Source organism: Bufo gargarizans, chromosome 2, assembly GCF_014858855.1.
Source record: "Bufo gargarizans isolate SCDJY-AF-19 chromosome 2, ASM1485885v1, whole genome shotgun sequence".
Classification (NCBI taxonomy): Eukaryota; Metazoa; Chordata; class Amphibia; order Anura; family Bufonidae; genus Bufo; species Bufo gargarizans.
This window is the reverse complement of record NC_058081.1, coordinates 708,150,127-708,166,920: the sequence shown is the minus strand read 5'-3', so window position 1 is coordinate 708,166,920 and position 16,794 is coordinate 708,150,127. Positions and strand designations below refer to the sequence as shown.

Here is a 16,794-nt window from a genome sequence, read left to right as displayed (position 1 = left end):
GCAACAGAACGGACATACTGATGCGGACCCATTTTGTCCTAAAAAAAAAAAAGGAACTTACACGGAAACAAACAACGCTCGTGTGCATGTAGCCTTATGCGGACAAAAATAGCACATGTTCTATTATTGAACGGAACGTAAAAACGGAAACGGAAGTCATACGGAGTACCTTCCGTTTTTTGGGGTGACCCATAGAAATGAATGGTTCTGTATACGGTCCGTATAATGAATGTAAAAAATGGAACGTAAACGGGAAAGGGAAAAAAATGTTTGCATGCAAGAGGCCTTACTCTCATGAATATATTGTAACAAAACCTCAGCTGTGAGCAGCGTTCGGTCAGGAAGGATTCTCAGCCTCGGATTGTAAATGAAAGCGGTTGTCTCACAAATGGAAAACTCTTTTCTCACTTAGGCCCCTTTCACACGGGCGTGGCGGGTTAGATCGGGATGCGTTCAGTGAAACTCGCACCATTTTGCAAGCAAGTTCAGTCAGTTAGGTCTGCAATTGTGTTCAGTTGTTCATTTATTTCCGCGCCATGCGTTTTGATGCATTTTTCACGCGCGTAATAAAAAACTGAAGGTTTACAAACAACATCTCTTAGCAACCATCAGTGAAAAACGTATTGCTTGCGGATGCAATGCGTTTTTCACTGAAGCCCCATTTACTTCTATGGGGCCGGGGCCAGGGCTGCGTGAAAAACGCAGAATATAGAACATGCGATTCTCACGCAACGCAGAAATGATGGGTGAAAATGGGTCAGGATTCAGTGTTGGTGCTATGCGTTCACGTCACGCCTTGCACCCGCGCTGAAATCTTGCTCTTGTGAAAGCGGCTTTAGTCGTTCATAAGTGAAGGATCTGTGTGTCCGTTTTTTGCCCTCCCCATGTCATCTTCATTCCATGGATACTACTAGGCTGAAAATTAAAGGGGTTTTCTGGGATTTTGATATTGATGGCCTATCCTCAAGGTAGGTCATTAATATTAGATTGGCAGGGGTCCGATTCTCGGTAACAAGGGGCGCACCTAGCCTTTCTGCTGCCTGAGGTGGAAACTAAAATGGCGCCCCTCCCTTCCCCGATGCCAATTTCTTAACCTAACCCCTTCCCTTCAGCCCATGGCCCTTCGGCTGCCCCCCTCTTGCCCCTACCTGGTGCTGCCTGAGGCGATCGCCTCACCTGTCCTCATCGGTGGTGCAGCCCTACCGGTACCCCCTACCCAATCAGCTGTTTGAGGAAGCCATGTGGTGCCAATGAGCGCTTTGGACCTGAGCTGCACCAATGAACATTACGTCACATGGGCCTAGGAAGAGGTCTACACCCTCATGGAGTACTGTGGCCTATTCCATCAGTGGGGGTGCCAGGAGTCAGACCCCTGTCGATTTCATATTGATGACTAGAGATGAGTGAATCGAAGTTAACGAAGAAAAATTTGATTTGCACCAAATCCAAATTTGCTCACGCTACGTGGTAACGAATCGCATTTTTTCCTAAAATGGCTGCTGCACGTGTGAGGACATGGAGCACGGAACTCCGGGAAGGCGGGATCACCCATAATGCCATGCATGCAGCCAATCAGCAGCCAGCCAGCCCTGTGATGTCACAGCCCTATAAATAGCCTCAGCCATCTTGGATTCTGCCATTTTCCAGTGTACTGAGTGTCGGGAGAGACGTCTGCAGGCGCTAGGGACAGTGCTAAGAAAGACTTCATTGTGGTGAAAAAACTATTTATAAGTTCAGGGAAAGATTAGTCAAGGTGTAGGGAAAGGATAGGGAGGAATCATCCACGCTATAAAAGGAGAACAGGGTGCAATAGGGAGTGTACAGCCTGGGTAATCTATTACACCTTTTTTTTTTTTATTGACAACGAAAATTAAAAAATTATTTTCTGAACATCTAATCTTCAACATTATTAAATTTCTCATTTTTACCCCAAACATCCCCCCATCCCTCCCCTTTCTTTGCGATGCGTCTCCTATCCCCTCCGTCCAATAGGACTGACCAGGGATAACAGTGGGGTGAAAGCGAAAAGACCTAAAACTTCCAAATCCCCCATAGATTTTTCTATTTCAATTTTATTGACCAGATTTAACCATACACACACACACTAAGTCTTGTCAGAAAAAGTATTTTAATCAGAAGAGTCCTTTTATACTTATCACAATTAGGCCTCATGCACACGACCATTTTTCGGGTCCACATCAGAGCCGCAGTTTTTGCGGCTCAGGTGCGGACCCATTCACTTCAATGAGGCCGCAAAAGATGCGGACAGAACTCCGTGTGCTGTCCGCATTCCGTTGCTCCGTTCCGAGGCCCCGCCCCAAAAAAATATAGCATGTCCGTTTTGCGGACAAGAATAGGCATGTCTACAATGGTCCGCCCGTTCCGTTAAGCAAATTGCGGAAGGCACACGGGCGGCTTCTATTTTTTGCGGATCCGCGGTTTGCGGACCGCCAAAAAACGGCACGGTCGTGTGCATGTAGCCTTAATTTGGGGAAAATTTGGGTAATAGGTTTGTCTATTGCCTCCCAATATTCTGTAAGTTGTATACAGGACCAAAACCATGTGCAAAAAAAAAATCAGCCCCCAGTGAGTCGCACCGTGGACAATTAGACGCACCTCTCAACCCACATTTTTTCAGCCATATCGGTGTGACATATACTCTATGTATGATACTGAATTGAACCAAAACATGATTCTAATTGTGTGACACTGCTCTTCAGTTAGTCATTATTTTCCCCCAGTGATCTGGCTGGATCCTTAAAACAGATCCCCAAACCATTTGTCCGGGGGAACGTAAACCATTAAATAGTCATCAAGAAAGAATTTATAAAGTTGACAAATTTTAAACTTCTGCCCCAAATTTCCCATCAAATCATTCAGAGGTGTAGAAGTGTCTCTCTGTAACAAAATTTTCCCCTTGCCACTAAAAAGTGCCGAACGTATCTGTAAATATCTAAACCACAATAAATTAATGATATGCCCTCTTTGTGTCAACTCCAAAAAATGAAGTATATCTCCATTACTCACCACTTGTGCAACATGCCGAATATAGTTTTTTGCCAGTACTTCTCTTCAGCTAGATCATCCAGCTCCTGTAAATAATGGTTATACCAGAGGGGCGTACAATGGAGAGATCCTCTTATTCCCAGCCAATCTCTAACAGTGCTCCACGTCTTAGTAAATAACTTTCTAGATTCCCTATAATCCAGTTGTACTCTGGATAATAACCCAGCCTCTAATAATGGAAACATATTATCATATGTAGATGTACTCAACAGTTTCCTACAGAGTGGACTTTCCTCCCAATGACTATAAAGCCATAGCTGTGAAGCTATAAAATTGCCCTTAAAATAGGGAAGGTTCAGCCCTCCTTGTTCCATCGGCTCATAAAGATATTCCATTTTGAGCCTCACCCGCTTTCTTCCCCACACCAGATCATTAATAATTCTCTCAATTAAATTAAAGAGTTTATCCTAAATCCACAATGGGGAATTCCTTAGGATATAGAGGAGTTGGGGTAATATTCACCATCTTAACCAGGGATATTATGTCAGCCCTAGATAAAGGAAGTCGAAGCCAGACCGTCACTTATGGACCTCAACTTGCTTATCAACGGAATCAGATTTAGATGTAAAAAATCTTCAACTTTAGGGGATCTAGTCATGCCCAAATATTCAAATGAATCAGAAATCCTAAGTAAACTCAAGGGCCCTTCAATAGAGTATTTAGGTCTCTCCACAGGCATAAGCGTTGTCTTTGGCCGGTTAATATCAAAGCCCCAGACTGCACCAAAGGCTTTCACTATTTGAATAAGTTCGGGAAGTGAGGTATTAGTATGATTTATAAAAAACAGCATATCATAGAGAAATTAGGTCCTCTACTCCTAATATCCCAAACCCCTCAATCCCAGAATCCTGCCTAATTCTAGCAGCGAGGGGCTCAATATAAATATCAAATAATAATGGAGTGAGTGGACAACCCTGACGGGTACCTCTACTCAAAGAGAAGCTCTCCGTCAGGCTTCCATTGATATTCAATCTTGCAAGAGGAGACTTATACAATAGATTAATCATATCTATAAATCTATTACCAAAACCTTCCAAAGAAATCCCCACTCCACCCTGTCAACACCTTAGAGGCGTCTAAAGACAGAATGGAGCGAGAGACCCCCCAGATCACTATGTTTGCAAACAGACAATGCAAATTATAGTGAGTTCCCTTATTAGGAATAAACCCATTTTGATCTGGGTGTATTATTCATGTAATTACCTTGGATAGCCTTGTGGCCAGAATGCTTGAGAGAAGCTTCATATCTGTATTCAATAAAGAAATCGGCCTATATGACCCCATATCTACGGGGTCTTGCCTTTTTTTTAATATTATGTCATTGACTCTGGAAGGCTATCCTCCTCAAATGATCCTAAAACAACCCTCATTAATAATCTCTCCATATGTATGAAAAAATTCATATAGGAGTCCATCTGACCCGTGTGAAGACTTCCCCGAACATGCCTTCAGTGCAGCCTCTAATTCCTCTAGAGAGAGATCCTGATCTAGGAACTCCCTCTGAGTATCGGTAAGAACTGCAAAAGAAACAGAGTCTTAATATGAATTCATCTCTTCATCTGATATAACCTTATCTGAGTTATATAATTCAGCAAAATGCTTCAAAAAAGGTTCCCTTAATACTCTCTTGTTCTTCCACCCCTAGAAGACCGAATCTGACTCTCTCTTTGTTCTCGATTAGAGATCACCCTCGCTAAGAGTTTCCCGGGTCTCCCTGCTTCAGAGAAGTAGTTTTGTCCCTTAAAAAAAAAAAAAAAAAAAAAAAAAAGAGTCTCTGCTGGGCCTTTTCCAAGAGAAAATCGGCATTAGTGTTGAGCGCGAACATTGGAATCGCGAATATAGCCACTTCGAGAATTTGCGAATATTTAGAATAGTGCTATATATTTGTATTCGCGATTAGAATATTCAACACTATTTGTGAATATATTACATTGCCGATTTTTCTCAATCAAGTAAACAATTACTGGAGATCAAGAATTCTCGAATTTGCTAATTTATTGCGAAAATTTGGCCAAAAATTTGCGAAATATCGCTAATTCGAATACTGCCTATGTCGCGCATCACTAGGGCATACGGCTGATTTACAGTCTGCATAGTTTCCCTATTTCCTGATGTTTTATTCCTGGTGAACTCATTGCTGCCAGCTAACGCTGCTTCTTTCAACTCCTCCTCTGTCTTACCGTATCCCTTTCTTAGATATGAAATACAATGATAGTTTAGAAGGCCTGCATAGTAAAGTATCAATTTTCGCAGATGACACTAAACTGTGTAAAGTAGTTAACACTGAAGAGGACAGTATACTACTGCAGATGGATCTGGATAGACTGGAGGCTTGGGCAGAGAAGTGGCAGATGAGGTTTAACACTGACAAATGTAAAGTTATGAGAAGGAATAATGCAAAAATTGGCTTCTACCTCACAGGTTTTTTTTTGCCTTTCTCTGGATCACCTTGCAGGATGACAGGCCGAACTGGATGGACAAATGTCTTTTTTTGGCCTTATGTATTATGTTACTAACAAAAATTTCCCTCATAAAGGCCTTAAATGCGTCCCATACAAGTTGGACTCCAGCTGCGTCTCATTACTATCCCAAAAATACCCCATCTCCTTGAGTATCCCTATCCATTACAAAAATCCAGTGGGGGTTCAATCTAAATAGAGGTCTTACTTTGTAGTTGTTCCCCCCCCCCCCCCCGGTTATTTCACAGTCCGATTTAATAAATCCGAGATGGTTTTTATTTATCAAGGCCGGGTCTATCCTAGACATGGAGTTTCCAGATTTACTTATGCAGAAGTAAGCTCTTTTCCCTTTTCCCATCCACATATCCTGCTTCCAGACAAAAACGTGTCGGGGAGACTCCTGGGCTGGAGTGTAAATATCTCCCCCCAAAGAAATCCCATCTATTTCTGGGTTCATAACACAGTTAAAGTCCCCCATAACTAGCGAGGGACATTCAGGCCACTGATCGACAAAGGTTAATAAATAATTGAGTACATGTAGGGGAAAGGGGGCGGAATATAAACGAAGGCCAAAATGCAAAATCTTCCCGAAAGTTTCCCATAAAAAAACAAAAACCCTCCCCTGCTTATCGATAGAGACAAAATCAATCCCCCTATGAATCAAAACTGTAACCCCTCTGGAGTAACTAGTAAAGGTAGAACGATAAGTCTGCGCAGCCCATCCCGTACCGAGCCGCAGAACCGACTCCTCAGTAGCATGCGTCTCGACCAAGCAAACAATCGCTGGTAGATGTCTCTGGACCTGGTCAAAAACCGCCTGTCTATTAATCTTATCCCCAAGACCTCGCACATTCCAAGTGTAAATTCTAACTGCCAACAAAACAGCCGACAGATTCCCCTACTATAAATATAATCCAAATCTCCACCCCCAACCCCACCGTAGGAGACGCCTCGCAACCCATCTCACATGCCCCCCCCACACTTCTTCACCTGCCACGTCACGGCACAGATCTCTCACCCAAGACCACCCCTCGCCCTCTCCCACCGACATTTAAAGTAGAAAAAAACTGTTTAAATATTATTCCGATCCAGCCGGTCTATAGCAGAGTCCGGGGTTTCACCATTGAATATTATTCTCAGTTTAGCTGGATAAACGAATGAATATCTAATGTCCTTTTCCTGTAAACGTTTTTTTTGCCGCCATAAAACTGCGTCTCTTTTCCTGGATCTCTTTAGAGAAATCCGGAAAGAAAAGCAGTTTACTTCCATTATATACTATAGGAGGACACTCCCTTGCCCTTCTCAAAACCGTATCCTTATCTCGAGACGTCAGTATCTTCGCCAAAAACATCCGCGGCTGTCTCCCAGGGATAGATTTACCCCCTGGCACCAGAAATAGAGGGGAGACATGTTCCTTCCCAAACTTTTCCTGAATTAGGGTCTGTATCTTTTCGGCAAGATTATTTTCTTCAGAGCCTTCAGGTAGACCCAAAATTCTCAGATCCCATCTCCTAGACCTGTCCTCAGGATTAACCTCCATTCTTAATATGGAAATTTCAGATTTGGATATTTTGGCTTCGCTCTCCACAGTTTTTTCTATAGTTGTCCCAGATCTTTGTAACCTCGTCCCTTCTCAGGACCACATCGGTCTGGATTACCCCGAGCTGCGTTGAGATGTTCTGTATTAAATCTCCATTATATTTTTTTACCACAGCCAGGATTCCTCTTAGTGGGGCAGGCTCCACAATAAGTTCCCTCCTCAACTCTTCATTCTGAAGATCCTCCTCCAGGACTTCACCCACTCTGGTTCCGGCATTTTTTTTACCATTTATATTGGCCGTCCCTTTTTGTCCTGCTCTTGTAATTACATTTGGGGACTTTAAAACTGGTCTATTTTTGCCGCTTCTAGTGTTTTCTACCCCATTTTTTGAGACGCATGTTCCGCTGAACGTCTATTTTGTTAAGGGTCCATTTCCTTCCCCCTTTTCCCTTCCTCTCTTTTTATGTATATATATTTTCCCTCTTTAGTTTTTCTTTCCCTTCCCTCTTCCCTCTCTCTCCCCTCCTCCTCTCCCTTCTTTTCCTCTGGTTCAGTTATATTTCAGTACTCCAAAATGAAATTGAGGAGCAAGGGAGGAGGAAGAAAAAACTAAAAAAAGACAAGCCACAGAAAGAAATACCAAAAAAGCAAAAAAAAAAAAGCCTCAATATAAACCGTTCCCAATAGTTTCCAAACAAGTTAAGAAGATTCAGCAACAGTTCATCCAAATCAGTCCCAATGCCTATTTGCTATCAGAATCAGGGGTATCACAGGCTCAGGCTGTGGGCACTTAGTCACATACATATGTCTGGTAAACGGCCGAGGGGTCAGGGAGACACATTCTAAGCTCATAAGAAGGGTAACTTATTCATAGAGGCAGAAGATGACTTTTTCATAAAGCCAGGAGATGGCATTGAAGGAGATGAAAACAGATAAAACTCGGACCGCCAAACCTTCCGATGCTATCAGGAGGAGGTAGATATAGACGAAAGAATCAGACCGCCAGCCTTCCGATCCTGTCTATAGTAAAGTGGAGGGGACAAAGAGCCGATGGGAGCCCGCAGCCCCCTAGGTCCAGAGTGGCTCCTTTCCATGCAGACGTCGCAATTCACCACAGCGAGGCAGGAGGAGGGGGGGGGGAGGCGCGATGTAGCGACGTCATCACATCATGGGTCCACCTTGCTGCACTAATTGGGGATCCACATTGCAGTTATTCTGCTACTTTTAGGTTGTTTGCACTTTATGATACATCAGTAATTCCAGCAAACCTTGCTTGTGGTTGGGGGACAAGCTCTGTGTGATACAGACATTTATGGGGTGTATTAATAGGAAATATACGTACGTCCTATTAGCCGTTCTGTGGTGAATTAACATTGTTTAATTTTATTTTTAAATTTTTTGGGGGGGTGGGGTGTATTAATAGGAAAAAAAAAGAAGAAAATATATGTGATAATTGCCGTTCAGCGGTGAAGTTACAGCTTACTACAGCCATTTATGTGGTGTAGAAAAAGAAAATATATGTAGGTCCCATCGCCTGTTCTGCAGTGATACTAGGTGCTCCTTCTGTCAGCCACCATCTTCAGCTGGTACTGGTATTGCCCCCCACTTCACCACTCTGTCATTGTGACACTCTGTGGCCTCCTCATGCTGCTTCCACCTCACCACTATGTCATAGGGCCACTCTGTGGACTTCTCATCCTGTTCCCACCCTCCCCACTTCATGACTGGGCCACTATTTTGCCTTTCGGCCTGGATGACATCATCATTTATTTGACCTTTCTTGTGATCTGTCAGAAGGAAGGAAAAATTAGATGCACAACGGATCCTGTCTGTGTAGCAGCTGTAAGGCCTGTTTGGTCCCATCAGAATTGGCTTGTGATTTGGTAGCCAAAAGCAGGAGTGGGTACAAAACACAGAAGACATGCAAATATTCCATCCACGTGTCATCTCTGTTTTGGATCGACTCCTGTTTTTCTGGCATTAGCAATACTGATGGATTACTGACCAAATGCTGACCGAGTGAAGGCGGATGCTCCACAGACAGGATCCGTGTTTTTGGGGTTATTGTTCTGACGGATCAGAGGAAGGGCAAAATGATCAGTGACGTCAACACAAACTTACTGCTGACACCCTCTTCACTCTGTCGGGGGGCTCTGCTTGTATAAGCGTTTAATAGAACAGGTTCTGTAGACATCTATGTGAAATCAGCTGACGACAGTGTACAAGGAGTGCGCTTCTTCTTGGCGCTAACATCAACCTGTAAGGCTGAGTTAATACTTGAGTTATTTGGTTAGTTTTTGCCCTGTCACTGCCCAAATAAGTAAAGTGTGCAGTAATTCTAAGAGCGACACCTGTCATCTACATGTCATACTGACAGTATTATTTCACTACCACAGCAGACTCCCTATGCATGTTACTGCAAGGCACAGTGTTCTACACCACTATACAGGCACAGTGTTCTACACCACTATACAGGCACAGTGTTCTACACCACTACACAGGCACAGTATTCTACACCACTACACAGGCACAGTGTTCTACACCACTACACAGGCACAGTGTTCTACACCACTATACAGGCACAGTATTCTACACCACTACACAGGCACAGTGTTCTACACCACTACACAGGCACAGTGTTCTACACCACTATACAGGCACAGTGTTCTACACCACTATACAGGCACAGTATTCTACACCACTACACAGGCACAGTGTTCTACACCACTATACAGGCACAGTGTTCTACACCGCTATACAGGCACAGTGTTCTACACCACTATACAGGCACAGTGTTCTACACCACTACACAGGCACAGTGTTCTACACCACTATAAATGATCTCTGCAGCCAGGAAATAGCCGTTTTTTAATGCAATTCACCGCAAATAAATTCAGATCGAATCAAATCTTTTTTATAAAATTCGGTGAACCGACCGAATCGAATTTTTTAGAAATTCGCTAATCTCTATTGATGACCTACCCTGAGGACAGGACGGTACATCCATGTATCCCGGAAACCTCTTTATTTCCAGAGCATATCCTGGCAACGGTCGGGGACATTTACTAACAGACTTGCAACTATTTTAGGCGTAAAATAGTCACAAGTCCCCTTTTTTAACCAGTTCTGCCAGTTGGGTGCGGCGAGGGCGGTGCCGTGGTCGGGACTCCAGCCCTGGCAAATTTTCAAACGTCTACATCTGGAAACAGATGTAAATGTTAGATAAAAACTAAGCCAACAAGGGGCCGACATAGTTTTTATTCCAAACGCAAGGGCTGCCAGAGATGCGCCTCCAAGACGCAAAAAATGGGGATCGGATGCGGAGAAAAACCACGGCCGTGTGCATGAGACCTACTCAGAAGGACTTGCTTGTCTTTCCGTGGGTGGGCAGTAGCTCATCAAGAACATGCATACCCCAGTTGCAGTTGACTCCTGTTAACCCTTTCCTCTCCTGTATATGGCCACACTATCTAGGAAGAGATGTAAGCGATACACTTCTAGATTCTATATGGATTTAAAAGTAGGGATCAAGAAACAAAAGGTGTCCGGGCTTCTCTATGAGATCTCTACGTCAGCAGGGAAACTACTGACCAGGTCAGTCCACCTCTGAACGCAGGAGAAGATGGACCATGAGGATAAACAGAAGGGGGCGCTACCAGAGGAAAATGTAATCTACATAAATAAATAAACAAACAAACAGTATTTTATGGCATACACAATATCTCCCAACTTTTTGGACATTCAAAGACGGACACTTTTGGTTCATTGTGTGAACGATCCATTTTTCCGGCATATTGATACAGTTCAATAGTTTTGAAATACTGCAAAAAATATCTGAATACAGGAATTTCAAAAATTTAAATTGCATCAAGTAATGAAATGATATACAAGGAGGGCTCTACTATGCACCTGAGAACCAGCCCAAAACTTTCTGCATCAATATTGTAAATGCAATAATGAAAATCTATACCTCAGATCAAAAAGAGGGACATTTATGGAGCAAAGAGGGACTGTCCCCCCAAAAGAGGGACCCCTCGCCCGCCAGGGAGCGCGGCTTAGTGTAAAAAAGTGATGTAGCCTAATATGCGCCATTTTGCCTCAAAATTTTGGCACAAAATTCTGTTGCAAAGTAAGAGAGCCTGGAAGACATATAAAGTCTCCTGCCGTGCAACAAAGTTATCATCCGGTTTAAGCTACATGCACATGACTGTATGCGTTTTGCGGTCCGCAAAAAAAAAAAAAGCCGGTGACATCCATATGCCATCCGTTGTTTTTTTTTTTTGCGGATCCTGCGGATCCATTGTAACAATGCCTAAAACAGACAAGAATAGGACATGTTCTATTTTTTTGGCGGGGCTACGGAATGGACATACTGATGCTGACATTTTTTGCGGACCCATTGAAATGGATGGGTCTGCATGCTATCCGCAAAAAAAAAAAACGGAAAGGACATGGAAACAAATAACGTTCGTGTGCATGTAGGCTAAGTTTAAGCCGCCTGTATTTTAGTAAGGATCTGCCTCCTGATGAAAAGTGCTGAACGTTTTGTGCAATGTGGCAGTACCAGTGTTCAAACACCAGGGGGCAGCGCAACCGCAGCAGCAGAAGAAACAAAGCTGTGTCAGGAGAGGCTGAGCGGTCTCTATAGTTATTAGTGTACAGTAATGGCTGACAGACAGCATCACATAGGAGCTGGATCACAGACAGACAGACAGCCGGTGGTGTCCGCACGTTCATGCCAAGTCTACTAAGTTTCTAGAAAATGGGGAAGAAAGCCAACAAACAATATAGCCCCCAAGGGGCTCATCTTTCCTGGAGAAAGCAAAGCAGAAGCTAAAATGATTAATGTTGCTGATTAATGGTAATTTTACAGTCCCTGTTGGTCTATGGCAGTGAAAAGGTTACTGTTACATAGTTATATAGTTAATATGGTTGAAAAAAGACCGTCCGTCACATTCGACCAAGGGATAGGTGAGGACGCGAATCCCAAAAAGGAAGCGAGACATGCCCTATTGGTCTAAGGTGCTGAAGAGGTTAATGTCAAATTCTCTGGTGGTCTAGGACAGTGTAGAGGTTACTTTTACATTCCCTGTTGGTCTGAGGTAGTGAAGAGGTTAATGTTACATTTCCTGTGGATCTAGGATAATGAAGAGGTTAATGTTCCACTCCATGATGGCCCAGGGTAAGGCCGCATGCACACGGCAACATCCGTGCATAATAGGTCCGTGGTCTGTCCGCATTGCAAAAAAAATAAAATATGACAGGTCATATTTATTTGCGGTGCGGAACAACGGAAAGAAACACCACGGAAGCACTGCATAGTGCTTCCAGGATGTTCCGCTCCGTGACTCCGTTCCGCATCTCCAGAATTGCGGACCCATTCAAGTAAATGGGTCCGCATCTGTGATGCGTGGTGCACATGGCCGGCGGCCGGCGATTGCTGACCCGCCATTTGCGGGCCGCGATACGGCCACGGCCGTGTGCATGAGGCCTAATGCAGAGGTTATTTTTACATTTCCTGCTGGGCTAAGGTAGTGAAGGGGTTAATTTAATATCTTCTGCTGGGACAGGGTGGTGAAAAGGTTAGTTTTAAATTCCCTGCTGGGCTGGGGCATTAAAGAGGTTAAGTTTAGATTCCCTGTGGGTCTAAGGTAGAGAAAGGGTTAACGTTACATCCTGATACTGATGGTCTGTGGTAGGTAAAAGGTTAATGTTTTATTCCTGTTCATCTATGATAATTAAGAAGTTAATATTCCACTTCAGGATGGTCTGGGGGCAGTGAAGAGGTTCACCGTATACTCCTTGAAGATCTAGGTTAGTTAATAGGTTAATTTTAAACATCATACTTGGCTAAGGTAGTGAAAAGGTTAATTTTGCATTCCACAGTGGTCTAGGGTAGAGATGGCATTCATTTTACAGTATATTCCCTGCTGGCCCATGGTAGTAAAGAGGTTATTCTTTGCTGGCCTGGAGTAATGATGCGGTTACTCCTTGCTGATCTAGGGCAGTGAAGAGGTTAAGTTTACATTTTCTGCTGATCTAGGGCAGTGAAGAGGTTAAGTTTACATTTCCCGCTGATCTAGGGCAGTGAAGCGGTTAAGTTTACATTTCCCGCTGATCTAGGGCAGTGAAGAGGTTAAGTTTACATTTCCCGCTGATCTAGGGCAGTGAAGAGGTTAAGTTTACATTTCCCACTGATCTAGGGCAGTGAAGAGGTTAAGTTTACATTTTCTGCTGATCTAAGGCACTGAAGAGGTTAAGTTTACATTTTCTGCTGATCTAGGGCACTGAAGAGGTTAAGTTTACATTTTCCGCTGATCTAGGGCAGTGAAGAGGTTAAGTTTACATTTCCTGCTGATCTAGGGCAGTGAAGAGGTTAAGTTTACATTTCCCGCTGCTCTAGGGCAGTGAAGAGGTTAAGTTTACATTTCCCGCTGCTCTAGGGCAGTGAAGAGGTTAAGTTTACATTTCCCGCTGATCTAGGGCAGTGAAGAGGTTAAGTTTACATTTCCCGCTGATTTAGGGCAGTGACCAGGTTACTCCTTGCTGGTCTACAGCAGTGAAGAGGTTAACTTGACATTCCCTGCTGGTCTAGGGTAGTGAAGACGTGCCACCACCTCTGACTAGTACTACCCGTCTCCTGATCTCACAGAGGAGTGGGTGACCTCTTCTTTATTAGCCTGCCATGTCCAGAACGTCTCTTGGCATCAGGACAATGCCAGGCCATCGCTGAGTCCGCATTTCACCGGTTTAATAGACGGCTGCTTAATGAAGATTTGCCTGTCAGCACTACTGGATGTTCCCGGCAATGTACGGCAGCTGCCAGCAAGGGAGACGGGTGTCACCAAGCCCACAGACAGAGAAGAAAAGTCCCTTATGCAGCTAAAAGCTGGCCATCTCAAGGACCTCATACCCTTCACGTCTCCTTGGCAGGATCATAATTATGGGGGCTGGTGGGGCACGTGTCCCATGTGCTGGGTGCCGGGTGGGGTAATAACCAGCCAGGGTATCTAGATATAGGGCTGGAGTAACAACCTAAACACCCCCGAACTGGAGGATCTGCTACTTCTTGACCTCCCCCCCATCACTGGCTGCGGACAGTCCTTGCTGAGGCACTTGAGAAGAGGGCTTCCCATACAGGTCAGTATCTCCTTTAATATGGTGGTGATGAGGCCACCTGAGCACAAGGACACCATCTTTGGAATGTGAACTATAATATCAGCTCAAGATCCTCCCCACCAGCCTCTGATCGTCCTTCATTTCCTGGGACAAGGACAGCATTTAAAGATTAGTTCCTGGAAACGTCCTTGTTTTGACGGCTGCAGATTTATTGGTTGCGCTAATTTTCCCTTTCGTCACAAGTTTAACACACGATAGTCCTAGTCTATCCACCTCCTCAAACATTCATCCACACTATAGGTGGCGCTGTGTGTGCAAGGTATCTGATTATGAAATCTCACTCTCTAGACCACCTATAGGATGGGAGGAGGAATTACATCCATAAAATAAAAAAATAAATGAAGCATTTAAGGAAGGAACCAGTACAGATCTGTTACTCACCATCCTCCTCCGTCTTTTCTACTCAGCCATTTCTTCAGCAGACCTCGGCGCCTCTTAGGTGAAGCACTCGGTGTGGAGCAGTTTGACCATGCATCATCTTCGCTGGATGGAGTCACCTCTATGGCAGGGGGCGTCAGAGCTTTTCCTCTGACCGGTGTCCCTTCTGTCTCGCTCCCAGCGCATGACTCCACTAACCACTGACCTTTTTTCAGCTTCAGGCGCCGTCGCCTGGCACTTGGTGTTGAGGAACATGACCATAACTCTGGAGGCGTCAGCTGTCTAATTGTTTCCATGGTAAAACAAGGACTAGCATGTCCAACACGACTATCTTAGAAGTTTAGGTAGTAAGACCCTCCTCCACGTTTTTCGACCACAACAGTTTTTGGCATTACAAGCTATCTTTTTATATCCAAAAATATATAGTCTTTGGTATCTCCAATGATCCAGAACAGGTGGCTCCACCTCGGCTTCAGGCGTGACCGTTCTCTCCTCAACTCCCAAATACAAATGTCATTACCGTCTATTAATAAAACTTTAATGTGCACTTAACTTCATCTATCTTCAGCCGCGGGATCTGAAGAGCAGGAGGCGGTGGAGGAGGAGGCGTCTGGTGATTTCGCAAGCAATTATTTTAAAACATCTTAATTAAGGTAAGTGCAAAATATCCCCTTGGCCAAAGCTTGTCACCAGCAGGTTCTACAAAGGAGTCCTGAGGCAATTGAAAATAATAAAGCTGCTACCGGAAGAGAATTCAGAAGGTGCTCTGACTCCACCAAGAGAAGTCCTGAGAATGGATGCTCTGGGACAATTTATAGATTTTATAGTATTTACGCTCCTGGCGAATCAGACGCCGTCACCATCAACCTCCGGACTCTGAGAGGACGATTCTGTCTGAAGGAAGATCATTGATTAGCTTTGTGGTCCCTGATGTTCAAGAGTCTTCATCTCCACATCACTTTGAGTCAAACTCCAGGTGTTGCTTCTTCTCTGGGTGAAGATACAAGCAAAATTATTTAAAAAACAAACAAAAAACAAAACACCTGTAGGAGCGGGGTGAGATAGTATTTAAACAATGAGAATGATGATAGGGGAGAAGGTTAGGGTTGGGGCTTATCATGGACTCGTCATATCTCTATTATCTTTTACATATATATATATATATATATATATATATAAATAAATGAGTTTCTGTCTGTCTGTCTGTTCTTTATGCGTGACCAAATGACTGGACCGATCGTTACAAAATTTGGCACACAGGTACATCAGGTGTCCAGGAAGGTTTTAGACCGGGTCTCAGCATTCTAGGACGTATCGTTCCTGAGATATTCCCAAAAAATGACCCACATTAGCCAATACAAGCCTGCAAGTCTCTTCAAATCCTAACTGCCATAAACACAGTTTTACTCCAGGTTTCCATAACAACCCAGCCATTTCTCTTTACTGCTTATAGGGGCGGGCCCTGTGGAGGTCACTGTTATTAAATGAGCGGGCCCTGTGGAGGTCACTGTTATTAAATGAGCGGGCCCTGTGGAGGTCACTGTTATTAAATGAGCGGGCACTGTGGAGGTCACTGTTATTAAATGAGCGGGTCCTGTGGAGGTCACTGTTATTAAATGAGCGGGCACTGTGGAGGTCACTGTTATTAAAGGGGCAGTCACTGTGAAAGTCACTGTTAAAGGGGCGGTCACTGTGAAAGTCACTGTTAAAGGGGCGGTGACTGTGAAAGTCACTGTTAAAGGGGCGGTGACTGTGAAAGTCACTGTTAAAGGGGCGGTGACTGTGAAAGTCACTGTTAAAGAAGCGGGCACTATGAAGGTCACTGTTACAGGGGTGGTCAATGCTAAAGGGGCAGTCACTGTTAAAGGGGCGGGCACTGTGAAGGTCATTGTTAAAGGGGCAGCCACTCTAGAGGTCAATGTTAAAAGGGCCGGCACTTTGGAGGTCATTGTTAAAGGGGCGTGTACTGTAGAGGTTACTGTTATGGGGGAAACTGTCAATATCTTTTTACGACACAAGGAAACATAAAATGAAATAGATGAAATATACCCGTGCGAAGCCGGGTCCTTCTGCTGGTAACATATAAAAGTGCAAATAGACCAGAACATAGGCAATATACAAGTGTAGTGCAGATCAAGTGCAGTGGTACTGTGCAGTGTCCATATATACAGA

The 16,794-nt window shown here is 44.1% G+C and overlaps 1 protein-coding gene across 3 annotated transcripts in view; it reads right to left on the bottom strand.

Moving 5' to 3' along the window:
- GRAMD1A (GRAM domain containing 1A) overlaps positions 1–15,612 on the bottom strand; it is a 147,597-nt gene extending 131,985 nt beyond the window's left edge. For all 3 annotated transcript variants that reach the window (XM_044282530.1, XM_044282531.1, XM_044282532.1), the window contains exon 1: positions 14,626–15,612. In XM_044282530.1, the coding sequence (XP_044138465.1) occupies positions 14,626–14,918 (293 nt within the window). In that variant the 5' untranslated portion in view covers positions 14,919–15,612. The remainder of the gene's footprint in view (positions 1–14,625) is intronic.
- Positions 15,613–16,794: the final 1,182 nt, after the last annotated feature.